The sequence below is a fragment of the Heterocephalus glaber genome, unplaced genomic scaffold (genome assembly GCF_053883595.1).
Source record: "Heterocephalus glaber isolate CG9 unplaced genomic scaffold, H.glaber_assembly_v1.0 deba00001687, whole genome shotgun sequence".
Classification (NCBI taxonomy): domain Eukaryota; kingdom Metazoa; phylum Chordata; class Mammalia; order Rodentia; family Bathyergidae; genus Heterocephalus; species Heterocephalus glaber.
The window spans coordinates 6305038-6328420 of record NW_028258412.1 but is presented as its reverse complement, the minus strand read 5'-3'; the positions used below and the strand labels follow the sequence as shown (position 1 = coordinate 6328420).

At 39.1% G+C, this 23383-nt stretch overlaps 1 protein-coding gene across 6 annotated transcripts in view; it reads right to left on the bottom strand.

The window, feature by feature from the left end:
- Nucleotides 1-23383, bottom strand: part of Mtmr3 (myotubularin related protein 3) — a 142271-nt gene that overhangs the window by 13848 nt on the left and 105040 nt on the right. For all 6 annotated transcript variants that reach the window (XM_021257182.2, XM_021257181.2, XM_087198146.1 and 3 more), the window contains 8 exons: nt 22622-22788; nt 15228-15324; nt 12528-12641; nt 7809-8014; nt 7125-7256; nt 6076-6187; nt 2632-2827; nt 1611-1796 (listed from right to left, as the gene is read on the bottom strand). In XM_021257182.2, coding sequence (XP_021112841.1) covers nt 1611-1796; nt 2632-2827; nt 6076-6187; nt 7125-7256; nt 7809-8014; nt 12528-12641; nt 15228-15324; nt 22622-22788 — 1210 coding nt within the window. The remainder of the gene's footprint in view (nt 1-1610; nt 1797-2631; nt 2828-6075; nt 6188-7124; nt 7257-7808; nt 8015-12527; nt 12642-15227; nt 15325-22621; nt 22789-23383) is intronic.

Genomic DNA, 23383 nt, shown 5'->3' with positions numbered 1-23383 from the left:
GAATAAGGAGAACCAAAGAGTTGAAGATGACATAAAGGTTCTGACCTAAATGAATGGAAGGCTGGCATTGCCATATAGTGATATGGAAGACTCCCTTGAATACCAGGTTCCTAGGGTGGGGAAATGTAGAGTTCAAGAATTAAGCTTTAGAGTTTAAATTAAGCTTTAAATTACTGAGTTTGAAATGCCACTAAGACATCCAAGAAGAGTAGAGTGTGCAGCTCAGTAGTTGAGGGCTTGCCTGCCAGGCATGAGCTCCTGGGTTTAATCCCAGCACAACAGGTAGGTAGGTAGATAGACAGATATAGATAAAGATATCCAAGTGGAAATATCATGTATTCACAAGTAGATAATGTGAGGCTGGAGTTAAGTGGAAAGATCTAAGCTAAAGAGGGACACAGATTCTTCAGAACATACACACACACACACACACACACACTTTGGGGGGGGGTACCAGGAATTGAACTTGGGACCTTGCACTTGGAAGGCAAGAGACAGCACCACTGAGCTAAATCCCTGGCCCAGATTCTTCAGAATATTGATGGCAATTAAAGTCACTAGACTGGGTGAGATCTTTAGAGAAGCTGTCTGGAAGCTGAATCCTGGGGCATTCCAATAATCACAACTTAAGAAACCAAGAGGAACTAGCAAAGGAGATAAAGAATTAGCCAAGGAGCTAAGAGAAGAACTAAGAATGCTAAATGCTAGAAGTCAACTGAAGAAAGCATTTCATGAAAGGAGTTGAATTGTCAAATGACAATAATGGATTAAAGAGATGAAAACTGAGCACTGATCACTGGATTAGCAAGATGAAAATTGCTGGTCACTTTAACAAAAGCAGCTTTGGCAAAATGGCATGGTGAATGCCTGACTCAAGTGGGTTTAAGAGAAAAAGAGAGGAATTTGAATATCAAGTATAGAAGACTCAAAGAGCTCTGTTATAAAGGAAATCAGAGAAATGGAATGACAGAGAGAAAGCAGGACAAAGAAAGGGTTTTGAAATGATGTGGGATACTAGGCCATGTTTATATGCTGATCACTGTGACCTTGTAGGGAAACATGCTGATGCAGAAGGCAGGAAGGAGAAATGCTGGATCTAGGCAGTAGAGCAGATAAGAAAGGATAAAGGCATGGGCCGGGGATTTAGCTCAGTGGTTCTACAGCCTGCCTTGCAAGCTGAAGGTCTGGAGTTTGATCCCCGGTACCAAAAAAAAAAGAAAGAAAGAAAGGACAACGGCAGTGCATCTTTTATCAAATGAAAGGGAGCAGAATGTGGGGGAGATATAGGAAGTTTGGTAAATGTACGGGGAGGGAGGACAAGACATTCTGATTACTTCTATTTCTAACTACTATTTAAGGTTTCTATCATCCCTTTTAAAAGGTAAGTTTAAAACAACTCAAGATCTGCACAAGGCAAAACTGGATTCACTGAACAACTGCCTACTTACTACTACTGTTTTAGATTAAAACAGGAGAAAACAAACACTCCTCTATTAAATTCTAAAAAGGCTGCACAGTTTCATGTCAAAATTAGCCCACAAACACTTGTATTGACATCCTCTCAAAACTAGTTGGTTCCCAAAATGTAGAATTCGCAAGCTCAAACTCACAAGGAATGCTTCATTGAACTCAAAAGAGCAAGGAAATTGCCTCTGAAGCTGATGAACGCAGTCAAGCCACTGCAGAAACACTGGGCAACGCTCATTTAGATCGTCCGAGTTCTCCCCATGACCACACCGGTCAGCAAACTTATGACCAAAATCCAGCCACTCCATCTCCACAAGGACCTGGAAACCCTGTAGGGAAGCACCCAGGAGAGACCATTTGTGCTGGACTATCCAAAACTGTGACAGTCCTGAGCCTGGTGTCACCTACAGCAACCCCCTTTCCTAGCTTCCCAGTAAGTGCGTCTAGCCCAGACCCACAGCTGAAAGTTCTCTCCCTGATGAGACACACACTTAGTGAAATTTCCCAATTCCTTGAACTGTATTCTATATTTATGGAAGCATACTGTGTACCCATCTAAGTCTTTCTTGAGTGTATTTTTATATTTTTTGCCTCATTCATTCACTATATAAAAGCTACATGTCCCCCCACCCCTTTTATTTTGCAATTTTTATTTTTGGTATTACATTTACAAAGTCATGTTTATAAAATCCTTCCCACCCAGATTTTACAAATGTTCATATATATTTTAAATGTGTTATGGTTTATTCTCACATCTTCAAATCCTTAACCCAACTCAATGGGTGGTTATTGCAAAGTAGGGCTCCTTCTCCCCAGAACACTCAGGTAATATCTAGACCCATTATCATATGAATACCAAAATCATTTTATAGAAGTCCCATTTTCCTGGGACTTTCCAAAAGTTTTCCAAGTAGATAGGCTATGAGGGAAAACGTCTATTTTCAATGCCTTGTTACCTATAATCTGTACCATTTTAAGAGGCTTACAAGAACTGAGGTGAGCACCACTATGACGTGCCTTGAGGTAAAGGAAGAATGATTAGGAACACAGAAATTTTATCTTAAATTTTAGACCCAATCATACCCAAAACTGACCATAAAATCTGCAGAGAAGTTTCTCCCACTTATCCTGAAGTACCAACTCCCATTCTGTAGATACACTCACCTCTATGGTTCGGTAATAAGGGTCTAGTAGGAGCTTAGACAACGCCACAATCTGGGGGGTTCGGTCCCAGCCATCTGAACAATGTACTAACACTGGCCGCTGATCACGATTCACAGCATGCACCACCAAAAGTGCTGATTTCAGAAGAACAGACAGATGATGGAGCCATTTTGTACTTTCAAGAGCTGAAAGCCAACTATAAAAAACAAACAGATAAGGAAACCCTGGGTTTTTAAAGTGATTTATTGGATTTTATTCAATAGCTGTCAAATTAAAAAGTAATTCCCTCAAATTTTCCTCTCCAAACATAGTACTACCAAAAGAAAAGAAAATCTTTAAAAAAAAAAAGAAAAAGAGAAAGAAAAGAAAATCTCCATTTACAAAGCACAGTCAAAGCTGGGCATGGTGGTGCACACCTGTAATCACAGCACCTGGGAGGGGTGAGGCAGGATGATCGCTTTGAGTTTGAGGCCAGCGTGGGCTACACAGTAAGTTCAAGGCCAGTTTGAACTACATAGAAACAGCTTGTCTTAAAAAGAAAAAAAAATTTTTTTAAAGGAACAACTAATGCAACCACTTTTGGTTCTGACATCTTAATGGAAAATTTCCCAGGGAAGATTAATATTTAATATTTTTTAGTTCATGGTAGGCAGGTATACAGTATAAGAAAAGTAGCTTTTTCTGGAATCTTCTGAGAGCCACATCTGAGATGTAAAATAGAAGATATTTAACAACCAGCAATAAGTTCTCAAAAAAAAAGTAAGGAAAACTTTAACAAGCTGGGTGCCACATGCAACAATGGTAGAAACATCACTATTACCCATACCCTAACACCTATCATTGTTCAAAAGTCTTGAACATGTACTGACTAAAACTGGATGGGTCCAACAAGATGAATCAGACTCATGTAAGTTAGTATAGTGATGGGCACACAGTAATGTTGTAGCATAACCCAGACTGGATTCAGCAAGGAACTAGAGGTACTTTTTTCAAAAGGCCTTTTCAAACATCAGATAACAAGAATTACTGCTTGGAAGTAATCACAAACTGACAAACTTGGTTTCTTTTCAACTGTGTTGCCATTTTGCTTCTAGTGCTTCTCCTTGTTCCTGTTTCCCAAAAATGAGTTGTGATTTTTTTTTTCCCCAAATCCAGTCAGGTGTGTAGTTAAGACCAAAAATCTAGCCCTTCAGACACTGATTTAGAAGCAGGAACTAATATTTTTCTCAGGGTTTCTGAGGCTTTGCCAAGACTAGGCCTACTGGACAAGGCCATAAATCTACTAAACCTTGAGGGAATGGCTGTGAATTTTTAGAAGAGTCTAAGGGGGAGTGTCTTCCTAGCCAGGCAAGCAGACAACAGAATATGGTGCATAATCACTGGTTTCATACAGATTAGCCTGTATACCAACCATACTGTGCCTCAAGAGGCCTGACACAATTTCTCTGTCCTCCATTCCTCCGAGCTCAGTGGTACAAGAAGTACCACTGTTTAATGAATTTGAAATCTCTGTAAAAGACTTTCTATCTCTCAGTAGGTACCCAAGAAACATGTTTTCCTGATGGGTCAACTGTTTGTTGTCATTCCTCACAGTTTTGAAAGAACCCAAAAGATAAGGCTTAAGAGCAAAAATTACCTCCCAGCCCCTCCTCCAAATAGAATGGGGAAATAATTTGACTGAAATACCAGTTGGTGCCATCCATGACTAAGAGATAAATACGCCAGCTTAAAAGATGCTGTGAGACTGCACATCCTTATGTTGCTTTTAAGCTGGAGCAGAAGCACACTACCCCCCTAGCCCTTTACAGCCTGAAATAGACATGAAGGGAGGTGCTTATACTTCCTGCAGTTGGAGCCATCCCCATCACTGCTACAGCTTCTTTTTATCCACAAGATAGGCTTTAATAGTGTATTATGATCTGCTGCAAATACAAAGCATAACCTTAACAAAGCCCCCCAGACATTCATTTGGATATGGTGAGGGCTAATTAACATGCTTTTTGACTCTTGAATTCAAAAAATAGCTTTTATTTTCTAAAATTTTATCTATCTATCTATCTATCTATCTATCTATCTATCTATCTATACATACAGGGTCTTGCTATGCAGTTCAGGCTGGCCTCGAACTCACAGTAATACTGCCACAGCCTCCCAAAAGCTAGAATTATAGGTATGTGCTACCACATCCAGCAAAAAATAGCTTTCAAACAAATTTTAGTATACAGAAGATATTAGAGATCATGTAATGTTGATCCTTTTGTATTTTACAAACAGAAAAACTGGGACCCACAGTAATTAAGCCATTTGACCAAGGTCACACAGGTTCTTGGCAAGTTTCCTGGGTCCTAAACCAGCCTCTTTCTATGCTCTATTAAGAAAGAGGGTGCTGCTCACTCGGCCCTAGAATTGCAAATCAGATGCAAACAGCTAATCCCAAAGGAAAGTAGTGAACTCATTTCTCGGTCAGGCTCTCTCCCAAAGGACACTGCTTCACCCTCAGGGCTGATTGCAATTGCAATGAATTTTGTCATTTGCAGCAAGCAAAGAGTCAGTACAAGTGGTTCAAGCAGCACTTGATTTAATAAATCCAATAAAGAAATGAAGCAAAATTTGACGTGTTTGTGATTATCTGCTGTACAGGACCCAAGAAAACAACTACAAGCTTCAGTGCAAACACAAGAAAAAAGAAGTCTTGTCTTCTCTGGCACTATCTCAGATTTCCCAAAATAGCAAAACAGGGGCTTTTAAATATTTATCTGTCTATATCTGTTTTACAGAGCAATGCTCCTAATTTATCTTGTTTCAAAAAGTATCCTTGCAGGGGGTACTACTTTACTATCCTCATTAAATGCTAACCATTCATCTTTAGTAAGCAATAAAAATAATGATAATGTTCTTAGTAAATAAGAGACTAATTCAGAAATTGAAATCAGACGTAAAAGGAACTAATGACAAGTTTAACCCTTTTAAAACATGAAGAGTAAATTGTGAATTCATGGTAAAACACCTCAGTGTTCACAGTAGGCAAGTGTGACTTCAGAAACCAAAGAATTAAATTTCTTTGGGCTGAAAACAATTTGATAGAAAATGAAGGCCAGGGGCTGGGGATTTAGCTCAGTGGTTTCGCTGTCTGCTGCACAAGCACAAGGACCTGAGTTCAATCTCCAGTACCAAAAAAAAAAAAGAAAAAGAAAAAGAAAATGAAGAGGTCTCAAGAAAAAATAAGAAAACAATGCTTCTGTTTTCAAAAGAGATGAGTTTGTTCTGCACTGCATTATTTAAAAATATTTCGGAGGGCTGGATTGTTCTCCCAGCTCCTGAACCAGGAATATGATCTGCAGAAACTGAGAGTATAACTGACGGTCACCCAGAAACAGAAGATACCTCCAAACTCCTTATTTAAAAAAGAGCAATGCAAAATTAAAGCCAAGGCCAAGGTCTTACTTTCCCGGATCTGGCATCTGTGTACACAGCAATCGCAGAGACTGAAAACTCCTCCGAATAGAATGAATGTTTGCCATTCCCATAAAAACAACTTCACAGTTCGGGTAATACTCTGGAGAAAATAATAATAAAGAGAATGCAAATATGTTGAATTTAAAGTCCACATGGCCAAATTTAAAAGAAGCAAAGTGGCTTTAAAGCAAACCCATTGCAGTTGCTGACTAATGAAACTGCAATGTTCTGATGGCCATTATCCCAGTGCTTTATTCTAAGAGGAAAACAGTCCTTGAATTTTAGCCATCTTTGTGAAAAGGGTGAAAAAGGAAGGTTAGATCTATAAAGAAGGTACTCACACAAAATAAGCTGTCATTTTTAAAAAGAAAGGCCTGTAAACTTCCATTTGACTCCAGGTTTACTTCCCGGGCCTCATCTAACTTGTGATTCTGGAATTGCTTTGAAAAGAATTTGGCAGAACAATGTCTTTAGGCATTCAAATTTCACCTTGGTACAGCTGCTTTCAATTTCTAGCTCAGTTTAAATTCGAATGAAGAGCTGTGTGCCTCTATCTGCACCATCAGCACACAACTGCCACTGAGGGGGTCCTGCCCTGAGGAAGTCAGCATTCAAACAGAGGCATTATAGGTTAGGACAGGGGCATCTTACTGGAATTCGGTATTTACTGCTTTGATTATCATACCAGATTTTCTAAGGAGAAGCCCTGTGAGGAGTTTGCTTGGAGGCCAGAGATGAGCATACCCACTTTCAGAAGGCTGAGAAATTGAGCCACTAAAGAAGCATTATGGAAGAAGATTTGCATTCAACATTATCACCTAAAGGCTGGCAGAAGGAAGGAAGATTTGGCTTCACTGTACCTCCTCCTCCATTTCTGACTGAAAAAGAACACACACTATTAAGAATCCTGGCTGTCTCAAGACAGGGTGAAGAATATGGCTTGTCGTTCATTTCAAATTGAGGGCTAAGTCCCAGTTGAGCATGCGCTGGACTCACAAGGAGTCCAGTATCAGAGGGTAAAGCACCAAACATCTCACCTGGGCATTCGCAGCCTCCTCCTTTGGCTCTGTTTGCTACAGCTGCTGCATAGGAGCGTGCATCCAAGATCAAAAGTTTCTGTGGCTGGATAGATAAGCTCTCTGCTCCTGAAGCATTTGATAGAGAAGAATCTAGGGATATCAGGAAAGGGATAAAAACTAAATGAGCCTGTTTCTCCAAGAACTGTAAAAATTAGAACCAGAAGGTCATTATAGTGTCCCCCCCAACACTCAAGTAAAAAAATTCCTAACCAGATCATTAATATGCAGGGCTTCTATTTTCTCTTTTGCCTTATTAAAAGCTGATGAGAATTTATTTTCCAAAACCAACTCCTGTAGCACACATGGAGAACTATATAGCTCAATATCCTACATGTGATTTCCATGCTTGTAGTCCTTTCACCAAGCCTGATATCTCCTTCCATGGACTGCAGACAATTCAAGTCCCCACCAAACATGTACTCTATTCTTGTCACACTGGTGAAGAAGAAAAACACTCTAGGCTCTTAAACAAAGTTGAAAACAAAGGGCCTTCTAGTTCTTTGCCAAGAGCCATGACTTCTCAAACCCATCAGAGTCTCTCTCTTCTATAAAATGACTTGTATTTTCTAAGAAAAGGCCATTTCAAGAAAAGGTCCTCAGACACTATAATGACTAGCGCCATGAATCTAGGGAGCACCTTACCAAATTCCACATCAGAAAGGTCTCCCGCACTGGGAAAGTCCCGAGAACTGTTTCTAGCTGACAGTTTGCTGCCACTTGATCGGGAGTCAGAAGCACATGCTTTGGCTACTGACTGTACCAGGTGTTCATCATCTGCATTTCGCCAGCCCCACCAGCTGACCTCTGGCTGTCCACAGCGGGCAATAACAGCTCCATTGTTCTGGTGTCTGTGTGAGGAACAAGAGGCAGCAACTGCATCACTCAAGGGGCTCCAATTCAGATATTCTGTACTATTACAAAAAAGTAGTAGATTTTAAGCACCTTAATAAACAGCCTGGCTCCAAAATACTGAGTTAGCTTCAAGTCCTCTCAGCATTAAAGAAGGCAATAATCTTATATACCAACAGTAACAACAAATGCTATATGCATCTTTCTGAACTATCATACCATCAGAGAGGCCTCTATAAGGTTACCAACAAGATGATAAATGCATACTCTTTGACAAAACAAGTTAATATTTATAATTTAAATATCTGAATAGTGTGGAGATTAAGGTTAAAAAAATCTACACTAATTTCACTACACAATAATGAAGGACTAATTCCCTTTTCTGACACAGATCCTAAATAATCTGGCACAAAAGATGCTGAAGTAGAGAAAAATGTGTTGTCTCAATGACTTATGATTGCAACAATAGTATATTCTTGCCTGGCTTGAAGATTCTTTTCACACAGATCCCACTGATGGGACTGAAACATTTACCTGGCCCACAGTAGATTGCTTTACAAAATCTCCTGAGATTTCATGAGTCACAAACTGCTCTTATAGGCAGACAGCTCAAAGAGCCAACTATCTTTCCTCAGGCTCTTAAATGGGAAAAAACCCAGCAATCTCAGTAAGCCATACTCTGATGAGATCCTTTTTCAAGAGCAGAAATCATACTCATAGTCTACTTCAAGGTGTTATTAAAACCTCAAGTGTTTCCTAATTAGGCAATTTTAAGCAATTTCAAAGTTAGAAAAATTATTTAGCAATAGAAAGGAATAAAGTTCTGATACATGCCACAACACTGATGAATGCTGAACATGTCACACTAAATAGACCAGTCACAAAGGGCTACATATTGTACGGTTCCATTTATGTGAAGTGTTCAGAATAGGCAAATCTACAGAGACAGAAAGTAGATTATGGGTTACTGGTTACCTGGGGCTAGGAAGATTGGTGAGAAGTAGTGAGGAGGGACTGCTACTGGATATGGGATTTCTTTTTTAGATGATGAAAATGTACTAAAATTGATTATAGTGATGGCTGTACACTCTGAAAACAGTACACTAAAAAGTCACTGAGTTGTATACTTAAAAGGAGTAAATTATATGTGGCATATCTCAATAAGGCTTTTTTAAGTTGTAAAAGTAATCGGTTCACTACAAACTTATAAAAACATGGGTAAATGACCCACAACTCCATATCTCAGGAGAAAATGTTTATGTCTCCCTTTCCTTTAAAATTCTTTTAAAACACACAAATGAACATAGTTTAAATAAAAAAATACTACTGAATCTAAGTCTTCTTCAGGGAACAATGTAAGAAAGACTTGTTTTTAATCCTAAAGTTCACAAGCAATAAATTAAATTTGGCAATAATCAAATCCCACTGGACAATCTGTTTGCTTAAAGTTCTTAAATTCTCCCTCACTTGGGGAGACAAGTAGCTCAAAGTACTTATATAATGCCAACAGGTTCAAGTGGCTCACATGCTGCATGAGGACAATATGGACATAAAATCTCACTGATTTTTAATATGCCTACTTGCAAGTAACACGTACTTAGGTAACCACTGAGCTGAAACACCAAGTCTTCCCAGAAAAAGCAGGCTGGGCCTTTTCTCAAGCATCTTCTTCCCCTGCAGTGCTTTCCAGCACTGTCAACAAGAACAGTAGATGGCACTCTTTAGCTTGGGTCTTGGGTTTTAAAGACCACTGGCCTTTATAATACTTAGATTTCAACTGGACTCCTCTAAATTAGACTGCATGAAACATAAGCACTACACAGTAGTTAAAAGTCACTAAACAGCATTTCTATCATTTTAACAGGAGAATCAGGAAAACTTAAGATCTTTGCCCAAAGGATAAGCCCACCTAGGGCAATGAATGGTTTTAACAATCTATACCTTAGAAATTAGGCATGCTCCTTATATGAGTAGGAATTTCTAATAATCACCACATGCATAAAGGGGGTTGATGCAAATTGCACTACAGATGGGTGCCATTCTCACCATCTTGCCATGATAGAGAAATCTGTTTTCAATTATAAATCCAATTAAATGTTCTCTCATCACAGTGGGAGAAGGGCCTACTCAGGCGCTGGCTGGTTCAGCATGGTGCTGTCAAGTAACTGCTGCTAGCAACCTCAGGAATCATTAATGCAGTACAGTCAACTAAACTCAGTAAATTAATGTCAGATTCAGAGGTATCCTGCCACCTAGGCTGCCAAAGCAGAGAGTGGAGTGTTTCAAACATTCTTCAACATACCCCTTAAAAAACTCATAAATAATACCCAGGCTGGAGCTCAGAAATACAAGACACTTATTCTGAATCAGAGACCAGTTCCAGATTATTGGACTATACCAATAATCTTCATTTTCTGGAAAAAATTGTAAATAAAAATTTTCACTTATGTATATGCTCTAGGATCTCTATAAGAAGAAAAAACCCTAGGGCTAATTAATGCCCTCTAAAATAAATTTAAGAGAAGAAAAAAAAGGCATCTCATTTGTATTGCGTTTTAACAAGCATTTCTTCAACTAGCACACTTAGGCTTCTCTGCCAAAAAGGAAAATTTGCCAAAAGCCTCTTACTTGGAAAATGAGAGTATCTGTCCCCCCAGTCCTGCCTGTATGCTCAACGCCTTCAAGCCCAACATATACCAGGCTGCTGAGCTAACACAGCTGTGGGCCAGAACAGCAGCTGGCCACCTTTCCTATTCTATTGGGGCTGATCACTGATAAGACTCATAAATTCCATTACCTTTCACTGCTGTCTAATTCCCATGTCATCCTTACCACTTGAGTGACAGGTAAATTTGATGACCTACTTTTCTAGGAGTATCTGAAAAATCAGAGTGATGTAAACTGAAATTGTGAATTTAATGGGTTCCACTGGGCCAGAACAAATATCTTCCCATCTCTAGCGATTCAAAGTGGGCATTAGAATTTGCCTTCAGTTGACTAAATGAATTAACTAGTTGCCTCCAGTCCCTTCCTACAACCTCAGTATTTCAGGGGAATACCTCCTGGCATCAAAGAATTTCTAACTAAGTCAGTGGTTTCAGCTAATTCAAAGAGAATCAAGAAAGTCTGCACATTAGAAAAATGAAGATTGTTAACATTACAAGGTGATAATAGTGACGTCCTAAAAATTTAATATGATTCTGTAAGAACTGAGATAGTGACTGTGTGGGACTGCATAACCTTTGTTCCTTTTCTCCAGCCCCATTGTGATTAAATGTGAGTTAATGGATAAAGATGCTTGTTAGTTTTGGGACACTAGACAAAAATCTGTAACAGACCTAAAGTCCCAAAGTAAACTACTCAACTCCTTGTTTGCCCGGAACTGATGTTCCGGGCACCACAATTTTTAGAACAAGCTGCAAATGTCTGCTGACCATCAATACATGACAATCAACCACTAACCTTTGTCCCCTTTTCTTTAATTCTATATGTTAACTTCCCCCTCAACCCCCTATAAGAACAGCCTTGGACTCTGAGCCAGTTGCCTCTCTAAGCTATTTTGCTTTGGGAGTGCCGTCTGGCCAGACTAATAAAGGTCTGTTTTATTTTCCAACTTGTCCGGTGTGTTCCTTCCCGGGTGTTCTTCGCTGCAGTCAGCTCCTCGGAACATTTGGTAAGGCTCTTGGTCTTACATTCTGAAGGCACCGCTGGGATTCCTGGGTGTGCTTCACTATAGTCAGCTCCTCGGAGCGTTTGGTAAGGCCCTCAGTCTTACAACTGATACAAACAATCCTCAGGGATATAATGACTCCAAACAATGGTTGTTAATAGGCCCTCATTCACGTGTCACAGCACATCCGCAAAGTAAGAACTACGGTTCCCATTCTATTCATTAGGAATAGACTGGGATCAGTTTGGAAATATACTCCATGTGTCACAGCAAGGTGTGTCAGAACAGATTTTAGGTTTGTGCCTCCAAAACCTGCGCCCCTACCACTCTACCAACCCCTCCTAGAACTTGCATCCCTTGGCATTCATTCCTCAGAGATCTCTGAAATTTTCTACTCATCCCAGCCCTTGCCTTTTTTTCTAAATTTCCCTCTTAAAACCGAGTTTTTCAATATGTCTAAAGGTCAACCACAGAGACAATCACAGATGGTTCAATTGTATTCTCCCAGATCTCATGTTCTAGGACTCCTCTCTCTCAATACAAAGGCTTTGATAACATATAAAACTAAATGCAGTAAGCACATATCTTCTCACAGAATGAATGCAAGAAGGAACTTGAAATTGCAAGTCCAGCCACGTCAGTGTCAAATGAACCACCAAAGAGTATTCTGGATATGGTGAGTATCGATGTGTATCAGAAGAGCAGCTTTGGGGATTCCTGAAGGAAGTGCTGACTTGCCTGGAAAGTTCTCTGAACCTTCTCTCTCCCCAGGTTAGCAGCTGCTGACCATATGCAGTGAACAGGCAGTTGCAGCAGCCCAGCTGATTTAAACTTAAACTCACCTGTAGACGACAGCAGGGATGCGCTTCCATGACCTGAAGCTTGCTACACTTTCTAGTTCTTTGTCAGTGATCCAGGCAGGCACTATGAGCTCTTGTGGATAACTACCACATAACCTAACATAGAAAAAATGAGAAAGGGGGAAAGGGAAAAGAAAGTAAAGAGGGGAGGGAGGAGAGGGAAGAAAAACAGGAGAGAGAGACATTAGATGAGGCAGCATAGGGATACTGATTATACTATCACAAAGCCAGTTGAAAAGCAATGGGGGTGGCTGGGGAGGCAGCTCAGCTGGTAGGGCATTTGTCTAGCACGTGTGAGATCCTAGGTTTAATCTTCAGCACTGCAAACCAACAAAAAAGGCAATGGGAAGCATTATTTGAGTTTAAGTCTCCTCAAAACCAAAATGGGTTGCTGAAAGTATTTCAGGTCTCTATTCTATCTCCAAGTGATACGATCTCTTGGATTGTTCTACTTGATGTTGCCTTTTGGGAATCTGGCAAACTGTCAATGAAAAAGGGTGAAAAGGGGCATTTTCTCTTTATTTTCCATGGCAACTCTGTTATAACAAATATATAGGTCATTTCTAACTACATGAGCACCCAGTACAATGACAGAATCAAAAACCTGTGTTGCCCCATCAGACCCCTATTCTTCCAGGCTTCCGCTGAAGGGAAACATGTAAAGAAGGACAAAACTCACAATTTCAAGTTTCCAGAGACCTCTTAAGATTAAGTCATTCTTTGATCTGAACCAAACACGTTGTCCTAATTATAGGTAAACAGAGCAGCCTGAGAACACAAAAGAAATACCACATGCTCGACTATATGCATACATGATCACTGTACCACTGAGCCAAGTTAGTAAGGTGAATAAGCTATTAATTATAATTTCTATAAAATGTACAGAACTATACTTGGAGAAGAAGCTCTCTTTTCTTTAGTGAAGACGCTACCTGCATGCTAGTCAAGTTGGTGACCTGGGAACCTGTACTTCTCATAGATTTTTATTTACAAAATAATCTCTCTACGGGTAACTTCATCTTCTTTTTATAATAATGAAAGCATTGGGACCTTTAATCCAAATCCAAAAACAAACTCAATCACCTCTACCACCACCACCACCCTCTGCCCTACTCTTTCAAATGCATTAAACAGGAACAGGCAGAAAAACACACTAAAGCCAGGTGTGGTGGTGCATGCCTGTAATCTGAACATTAGGGAGGCTAAGGCAGGAGGTTCACTATGAGTTCGCGGTCAGCCTAGGCTACATAGTGAGTTCAAGGGCAGCCTGAGCTAATTAATAGTGAGACCCTGTCTCAAAAACAAACAACAAAAACACCAAACCACCACACCTTGGCTTAGGAATTGGAGGTTGTAAGTACACTGCACCAACTTTCTCTCTGTCCTCCATTTCCAGAAGATGAAGTATCAGGAATTTAAAAGTCACTGATCCAAAAGAATGGCTATGACTGAGAGAAGCTATGTAAACTTCCTAACACCTATCCACGAACTCCTAAAAATAACCCAGGTCACAGTGATCATGGTTAATACTTTAAGCATGAGTCTAAATCCTTTCATTTTGTTTTTTAACTCAAAAGTAGATTTGAATCTCATTCTTCCTTTGTAGTAGGAAGAACTCTTCAATGCCCAAGACTGGTTTTGAAATGGAACTAGTCAACTCCAAGGCAAGAAGTTATTTTTAAATTTCATATTAATCGGGGTTTTTTTTCCTTAAGCAAGCTTGGCTTAATTCAGTTTTTTGCTCCTCCAATTTCCTGAATATGTTCACTCTTCCACAGGTACTGCACTACTCCAAGTAACCCTCTGCAAGAATCAGCTGCTCACTTGTCGATAAGCAATAGCCAGTGGAGGAAAAGTGGCCTGCACTTAGCAAAGCATGTGGTAGCCTCAGGCTCTCTGAAGCCTCTCCCTCCTCCAATCTTCACCCTCCTTTGCTTTGTCCTGTCACTGAGAACAAGGAGTTAGGGTCTGCAAATCCTAACTCCTTACAACACCCCAAGTTCTTAACTTCCATGTTAAGAGTTGCTGCATATAGTAATAAGCTGTAGCTTTTCTAATAAAAATGAAATCCTCTGATGGCCCACCATAAACAGACTAGGAAAACGGCTATAATTTGAGACAGCTCATAAGACAATGAATGAACAGTGCTGCATGGAAACGTAGGATACATTAATTAAATATTTAATAATGGTTACAATAAATAGTATTTAATGGTTATACGATCATAACTATGAAGTTAGTTTTAGATCAACATATTGAAATGCGTGTGTCTATTTCATAAAATCTGGAACAAAATTAGTCATAAAAACTAGCTTCTAAGTGTTTTGTCACTTCTTATAAGACCGTTGATCTTATCACACTAATATGCTGACAAGTAGTAATGAGAATAATGGAAACTGCCTCCCTATAGGTAAATACATGTACCAGGAAGAAGAGAGGCTAAGAGGTGGGTAGAAAGGAAGACTCCAGGATCCTGTTAAGGATCACTTTCTACTCCAGCAACAGCAGTAGGAACAGAAAGTTCAACAAGTATTCTGAAGATCATACACTTAGACCTAATAAGTAAAACTCTATCTATTTCAAAGACAAAGTGTAGGTTGAAACGTTCTACCACGTGAGCATTGGTGTTTCTGTAAAGGCAGTGGCTATGAAACACAGTCTACAGGGACCCATATAACTCACTTGTATTTCTCATTGATGTTGGAAATCCTCCAGGCATTGTTCATATCAAAACCCATCCGCTCCACTTCATTCTTAAACCTTGACGTTACATGCTCTCCTAGGGACCAGAGACAGAAAGGAAGAAACGAATACTACTTTGCAGAACAGATGGAATAAAAGCAGGGTTACCTTGCTCCATTATTTATTAAAAAGGCAGGAACTGTATAAATAATAACATGTAGTTAGCCCTTACAGACTAAAACTAAAGAGGGAAAAAATTAATTCTTCATTAAGAACTATGTTATCTCATCTAACCTCTCTACCTTCACTGAACTTCTTTTACACAAGACAAAACAGAGAAAGGTTATCATGGCCTATTTTTCTGCCCCCTAAACTCATGGTCTTTCTTATCACTCCACTGGCTAATTTACTACTTCTACACTCAGACCAATAGTATACATGTGAAGAAATAAATTAGCAAGATCATCAAGAGTAGTAATGTGGATCTATTCATCTGAAAACTTTTGGGTCAGATTTCAGAACTTGAGAGATTTTTGGATTTTAGAAAGGTAAAACGGTGTACATATTATAATATTAGCTCAAACTTAACAGGGGCTACTAAATAAGTGTTAATACTTCTTCAGTGATATACAAGTGGGATAAATACAGCAACAAATACCTGTCAGGTCAGATGGTATCAAGCTGCCAAATATGGTAAGAAAGACGTTTAGGATTTTCAGAGCCTTTTAGATTACAGAACTATAGGTAAAGTGGTCATGGAAACCTAACTGCCAGTGCTTATGAATATCAGGAAATCCAAACTAAGTAAAGTCCTGAGCATCTGTAAGAACATCCACCCAAGTAGCTACATTTGGCTGATGAATTTGGCTGAACCTAATTAAATGTTAGTAAATCTGAATTACTTTCTTCCTTAAAAATGGTATATACCCAGTCCTAGGAAGTAATTTTATTAAAACAAAAACATTAAGCAGACCTTGTGTTACAGCTTGTAAAATAAATGCTGGTGGGGGCTGGAAGAAACCACCACAACAAATAAAAGCACAAAACAGACTGCTTTGGTGATCAAAATACAAAGCTTTGCTCTCCCTAGGAGAGAAGCTATAGAGTAAGAAATAGCAATTACTTGAATGAAGAACAATTCTGAAAAACTACTTCCCATTTAAACTGCTTTTCTTGAGCTTAAGCTAGTAAGTAGGATATGTTTTCTGAAGGGGAGCTATAAAAAGATGAGGCTGGGCTGGGGATTTAGGTCAGTGGTTCTGCCACCTGCCCCACAAGCACAAGGACCCGAGTTCGATCCCTGGTACCAAAAAAAAAAAAAAAGAAAAAAAGAAGATGAGGTTCAGAGATTTAAGAAAAAATAGCTGATTCTGCCCATTTGGAAAAAAATTATGGAAGCAAGTACCAAGATTCCAAATAGGAAAAAGACAGATAAATTAGAATGTCATCTGTCTACAAACTATCAGGAATACTGACCATCAAAAATACTAAATTGAGGTGGCTCACGCCTGTAATCCCAGTACTCGGGAGGCTGAGGCAGAGGATCGCTGCAAGTTCGAGGCCAGCCTGGGCTACATACTGAGTTCAGGGCTAGCGTGAACTACAAAGGGAGACCCTGCCTCAAAAAACAAAACAAACAAACAAAAAAGAAAAAAGAAAAAGGAATACTAAACAGAAAGAAAAAAATATAAGCTCATTCATTAAAAAAACAAAAAAAACTAAACAGGTAGTCTTTTGCTTAAAATCAAAATCTAAAAGCTGCAAAACTATAGCAACTTCCAAGTTCATTAATGAAAGAAAGCTAAAAAGGTACTCTTCCCTCCCTATACAGCTTCACAATCTTACAAAAGTACTTTTATTAACACTCTTTTACATTAGTAACTATCTTTGAATAAACACATAAATGTCCTAAAAAGGATCTTTTGCTTTAAAAATAATCACTGGAAAAAAAAAAATAACGATACAAACTACAAATGCCACCAGCAGTAACTTACTACATAGAACCAATACCTAAAGAAAGGCTTAGAACCATCATCTGGAGCACAAAATTCTGAATTACACACACAGAGAAATACATACTAAGTAGCAGTCTGAGAAAATCTGTTATTTCAAATTCCTTAAAAAGGACCTTTAATTTATCTTTGAATCTTCTAAAGCAGTGATTTCACCAACTTTGAAACTGACCATCATGACTCATAATAATTAAACTTTCCATCATAAAATGCATTTATTTCTCAACAGGGATTCACAAAACGATACCCTTACTCTTACTGTGACGCCCATACCGTCACTCTTACTGTGAATGCCTCTTGATATTTCCTATTCTAATTCATTTCTTCAAAATTTTATTTCATGACCCACTAAAAGAGCCAAACCTTCAGTTTAAAAACCAATGCTTCAAAAAAACTGAGCAGCAGATTTCACATACATGGTCAACTAAATTTGTGCAAACTGTTTTTGCTTCACTTAATGTCTATTTAGCCAGAAAAGCAAACACAAAATATAACTACTGCTGAATTTCCCTTCCATCTCAGAACTGCCTGCCATGTCTCAGGTGATTCAATATTGGATATGCTGCAATATCCCAATTTAAATATGAAGCCACAAGGTTTTTTAGCTTTATATTTCCATTTTGATTCTTCCTGTTTGTTGTAACACTTAGCATTTCTTTTGTATGGGGGTAAGGAGAGGGCTCTGGGAATTGAACCCAGGGCCTTCACACTGAGCTACATCTCCAGCCCTTTTTTGTTTTCAGACAGGGTCTTGTTAAGTTCCTATGAACTTGTGATCCTCTGGCTTCGGCCTCCCAGACTGCTGGGATTACAGGTGCACACCACCTAAGTGTTTTTCTTGTACTATAGCTACATACAGTCCAACAATTTTCCTTTCAGTGAGGATGAAAACTTTTTAAAGAAATGAGCTCCAGCGGGCCAGGGATTTAGCTCAGTGGCACTGTGCAAGGTCCTGAGTTCGATCTCTGGTATCAAAACAAACAAACCCCAAAACACACACACACAAAAAGAAATGAGCTCCCTCTATCATTAATTACAAAGTGAATCTGCAATCTAAAAACAAAATTCCCCCCCTCCAAAATCTAGCTTCCTGGCTAATTCCGAGTATTCAAGCCAACTATACATGTCAGTTATAGGCCTGGGATAGAAGAGATAAGACTCATATCCATTAAGATGAGGAAGCAGGGCCAAGGATTTAGCTCAGTGGTTTTGCCGCTTGCTGCATAAGCGCAAGGACCCGAGTTTGATCCCTGGTACCAAAAAAAAAAAAAGATGAGAAACCAGACCAGAGTCAGAGAAAAGTGAGAAATAGCCCTTCCAGATTTTTAAATACGAAGAGAAAAATAATTCTTTTCTATGCACACAGATGCCAGTAAGTCCTGAAGGCTTATACTTCCTGGACTGTACCCGAGCCTAGAAAACATCTAGAGTCATAGGCTGTTTGTGGATAAACATGATGTACTTAAGGAGAGGTAGGCTCAATGCTAAACAAGCAGCTGAACTGCCCAAACTGCCTGGTCATTTGTCAGGACTCCAGACTAATGCTCTAGTGCAGAGCCATCACCCAGAAGCCAGCTGTAATGAGGAACCTGGATTTGAGGAAGTTGAGGGCACAAGCAGAAGCTTAGAGCTTTTGAGTCTGCTCCTCATTTACGATGTAAGATGGAGCTGACAGCAGTCAAGAGCCTGGCAAGGCTTTTGCAGCAGACTTCACCAGTGAACTCCAGTAGCAATGTTGAGACTTCTTCCAAAGCTGATTAAAACCTAGAGCATAGTATTGTTGGCTTAACTAAAATTTATATGAATACCAAGGCAATGATGTAATATTCCCATTTTCATCTTGTGACGCATTTTAAACAGGGTACATGGAACAGAACCCATAAAAGGCTATATTAACTGCTAAAGACTGATTTCTACTCCTCAGGATCTATGTTTGTGATCTCATGTAGTAGGGCAGAATATACAAGAGCATCATTCTGAAATATTTCAACTGCTGTCTCACCCTTAAGATGACTTACAAGAATGTGATTGTTTGGAATGCTCTTATTTGGTGAGTTACACTGTAGCTATCACTAACATTCAGCACTACAGGGTGGAGACAGAAGAACGAGGTTAACTGGCTTTAAAAATGCCACCTCTGTAACTCCACAGTGAAAACATATAAAAGGGAAAAGACACACATACACACACATTCAAACAAAGTCACTAAAACACAGTTAAGACTCCCTGTGAGCAGAGGAAGATTACCTCCAGTGTGAACTGTGTATCTTGGGAAGAAACAAAATGCAACCTTTAATCATAGAGAATTTCCAACCAATCATTAGAGAATTTCCACCAATGCCACCATACCATAACTGCCAACCAGTTATGGCAGCATTATCTTTTAGTTGTATAATTTCTGAAGTTTTCATAAGCATGGCACATAGGAGACACTCAAATATTTACTGAATTGAACAATGTACTATGTATCAACATACTTGATCTTTAAGATATACCTGGTTCAGTTTAGGCAGAAAGAACATGTATCTCCCAGTCTGAAGAACAAAGGAAACCAAAGTACAGAAAGGATAAATGGCTTGCCTAGTATTATTTTCAATTAAACATTAGAGAGTCCAAGTATTCTTTCCATGTCCCCAGGTATCAAAAGCCGCTGAAAAAGCTGGGCATGGTGGTGCTTATAATCCCAGCACTCGGGAAGCTGAGGCAGGAGGATCATCTGGAGTTTGAGGTCAGCCTGGGCTAAGTAGTGAGTTCAAGGATAGCCTGAACCACATAGCAAGACCCTGCCTCCCAAAAACAAACAAACAGAAAAAACAGAAGCTGCCCCCCAAAAGACACTGGGTATTTTGGCTAACTCCATGATCTGATGGCCAAAGAATATCAGATGTCATCAGGCAGAGAAGGATCTCAGGACCCTCCTCCTTAGGACAAAGCCACCCATAAATAAGAGTAAAGCTTTCACATGGTATATCTTAGTAATACTCCAAGAGTTGGCTTAAATACAAAATAAATAATAAAAATTATCAAGAAAATAAAGTCCCTTAAAAGATGAGGACTTTTCAGGCTGCAATTGTGAAATAATAGGAGAAAGCAAGTCTTGTTCACTAAAGGCTGGCAACCCAAAATTGGGGAATACTTCTTGGAGTTAGGGGTCTTAAAATACATTATAGTTCTCATCTAACAATGCAGCAAGATGCAAACCTAAACTTGAGGATAACTCCTTAATTCTTCTAGGAGATGACAGAGATTAAAAAATTAATATATAAGATACAATTGTTAAAAACTCAGCAAATATGTAAGATTTGTGCACTTCATTGCTTGTACTTGTTATGGCTTATGTTTAGATGTGCCCCACAAAGCCTCATGTGGATGAGGTGGGGCTTTCTTTTTCAGAGTTAGCTGAATCTGGAATGTGTGATGCTGTGATTAAGGACATATGATTACTAAACCACTACATGTGAGTGACTGGTTTGGCACCACCCTAATCCTGGTAGTCTGAATAAGATAAAGGGGGCAGAAAGATGCTGTTGAGCTATTTTCCACCACCATAAACTGTTGCCCCTCTGCCATGTGCCACCCTGGCCTGGAACCAGTTGATTATGGACTGAAACCTCTACAAACTGTGAGCTAAATAAACTTTTGGTGTCAGGCATTTTGCCTCAGCAATGAGAGAAAAGTAACTAAAACAGTACTTTATTATTTAAAAAAAAAAAACAAAAAACCCAAAACTTAAGAAGAGCCACAAACTGAAAAATAAACTCAAAATGTGATGGCATCTCAATAAAAGATGAAAAACAGGAAAGAAAAGAGGAGTGGGGCAATGGTTACGTAAGAGAGTAAAGTGAGAGATGGTTTAAGTACCCTCACATAAATTTTCAAGGCTGGTGTGGGCTCTAGTGGATGACTTTACGTTTTACCCACTGGGAAAGGCTTGGAAGAAGTTTGGATTCTGAGCCTTTTCCTGAGGCTCCACCAGGGGACATGCCTCTGTTCTTCAAGCTCTATATCCACAAAACCCCATAGACCTGATTCTCAGAAAGTGAGGGCTGCTCTTAAATCTACTTCTTAATTACGAGCATTGGGTTTTGGCAACAGGCTTTACCCCAAGCCTCTATTTGTTTTGTTCCTAAAATAGACACACCAGCCTAGCCTATCTGACGAGCTCATGAAGACCAAACAAAAGTATTTATCAAAGCATCTTTTTAAATAAGATAATGCTTATGTTGTAAGTATTTTAGTTAAACAAAATAATCTGAGCCAAAAGCTTTAATCAGTGAACAGGGAACAAACTGATTATACACACACACTAGCTTTAAATGTTTAAAATGACTCAGGATTGACTTAGAAGATTGAAGATTCTAGATTAAAATTACAAATTTAAGGAAAAAAATCTGCTGAGGGAGGATGATCAAAAATTCAAAGTCAGCCTGGGCAGTGTAGTGAGACCCTATCTAGAAAAGGGCTAGGAATTTAACTCAGTGATTCAGTGCTTGCTGTTATGCACAAGCTCCTGGGTACAATCCTCAGTAACTAACACACACACACACACACACACACACACACACACACACACGCACAGACACCACACAGACACCACACAGAGTCTCAAACGTCACTCAGAGCAAGCTCACAATTTCTAAGCCTGACACATTGAAGAGGCAGTGCTGGGCCAGCAAAATTTGATTTATGGTAGCATAAAGTTTATAGAAAACTATATACAAAGGAATAATACAATCTTGGTCAGTCATTTCAGAGGAAGAAAGATATTGAAGAGGACAAAGACAACATGAGGAGTCAGAAAATCTGAATTTCAGTACAGGCTCGGGGTCTCTACAATTGAAGTTGACGAAGACACTTGGTCTTTCTAGATCTGTTTCTTCATCTATGGGCAGAAAAGGTGATTATGATGATTTGAAAACAAATTCCATGATAGCAAGAAACCATTTTGCATTTTGCTATTCTCTGTCAGCATACCTGTGTACTTCTGTCAATGCCACTACTGTCTAATGTTCTTTTCCCTGTTATCAATGAATTCCCATACAACCTCCAAAATCTACATGTCACTTTTAATGTAAAGCCTTCACCAATATGTACAAAAAAACTCACAGCTCCCTTCCATTCAAGGTTTCACAATACCTATGAACTTTTTCATAATTGCTTTTAGGTCTAGCAGGATGTGATACCAAATCTAGTATTCTCTTATTCCTCTAGAAGGCAGGAAACATGTTCTATTATGATTAGAAGAATGGACACATGCTGGGTGCGCCATAAAATATACACTGATCGAATACATAAGGGGCAAGGCATCCCATTTCATATTAAGGGTACCTCCAGCTTAGCTTGATAAAGTTCCTGGCCATCTGCACATTTTAGAAGGCCTACCTGGTCTGCACAGGTCTCCATGTTGTTCTTTTTCACTGGCGTACACCTCCATGCACCAAGCGTGATATGCAAACGAAAAGAGATCTTCTATTTTAGCAGGTGGTCGAATTGCATTGTTCAGCCTCTTGAGCCAATCTTGACATTGTTCAAATGTTGAGAACTGACACCTTTGCAAAGCCAAACAAATACGAATGCAATCAGGTAATAGTTGACTGTGAAATCTAAGAAAAGCCATCATTTCAAGATTGCCTATTCATAGTTAAGTGGTTAACTACAATGGAGAAAGCATCACAAGCAGTCATTCATATATTCACTAATATTTATAATAAAAATGGGCCCAACAAATTTCAGTCAGTAGTGCAAACATCAAAAAGAAGCTGGACATGTAGGAAATCTATTCTTTTAATTTAATGAAACCTCTTTTGAGATTAATGACAACTATTAAAGTAAAATGGCAGCTAATCTCTTTCATGGATGGGATTTCATTCTACTTCTTCAGTTTCATGGTTATCCTTCTCAAAAAATATTTACAAAGTCCTTATTGTTTTGTTGTGACATAGCAGGCCAAGCTAAAGAAGACATCACCACACTATTTTTTAGCCAGTTAGGGAGTTCCGTGTGTGTGTGTGTGTGTGTTTAAAATGGGTGTGTAGTGGGTATTGTTGTTTTGGCTCTACTGGGGACTAAACCCCAGATTTTCTCACTGATCTACATTCCCGCCCCACCCCTTTTTTCCTAAAATTTTGAAAGACGGTCTCACTA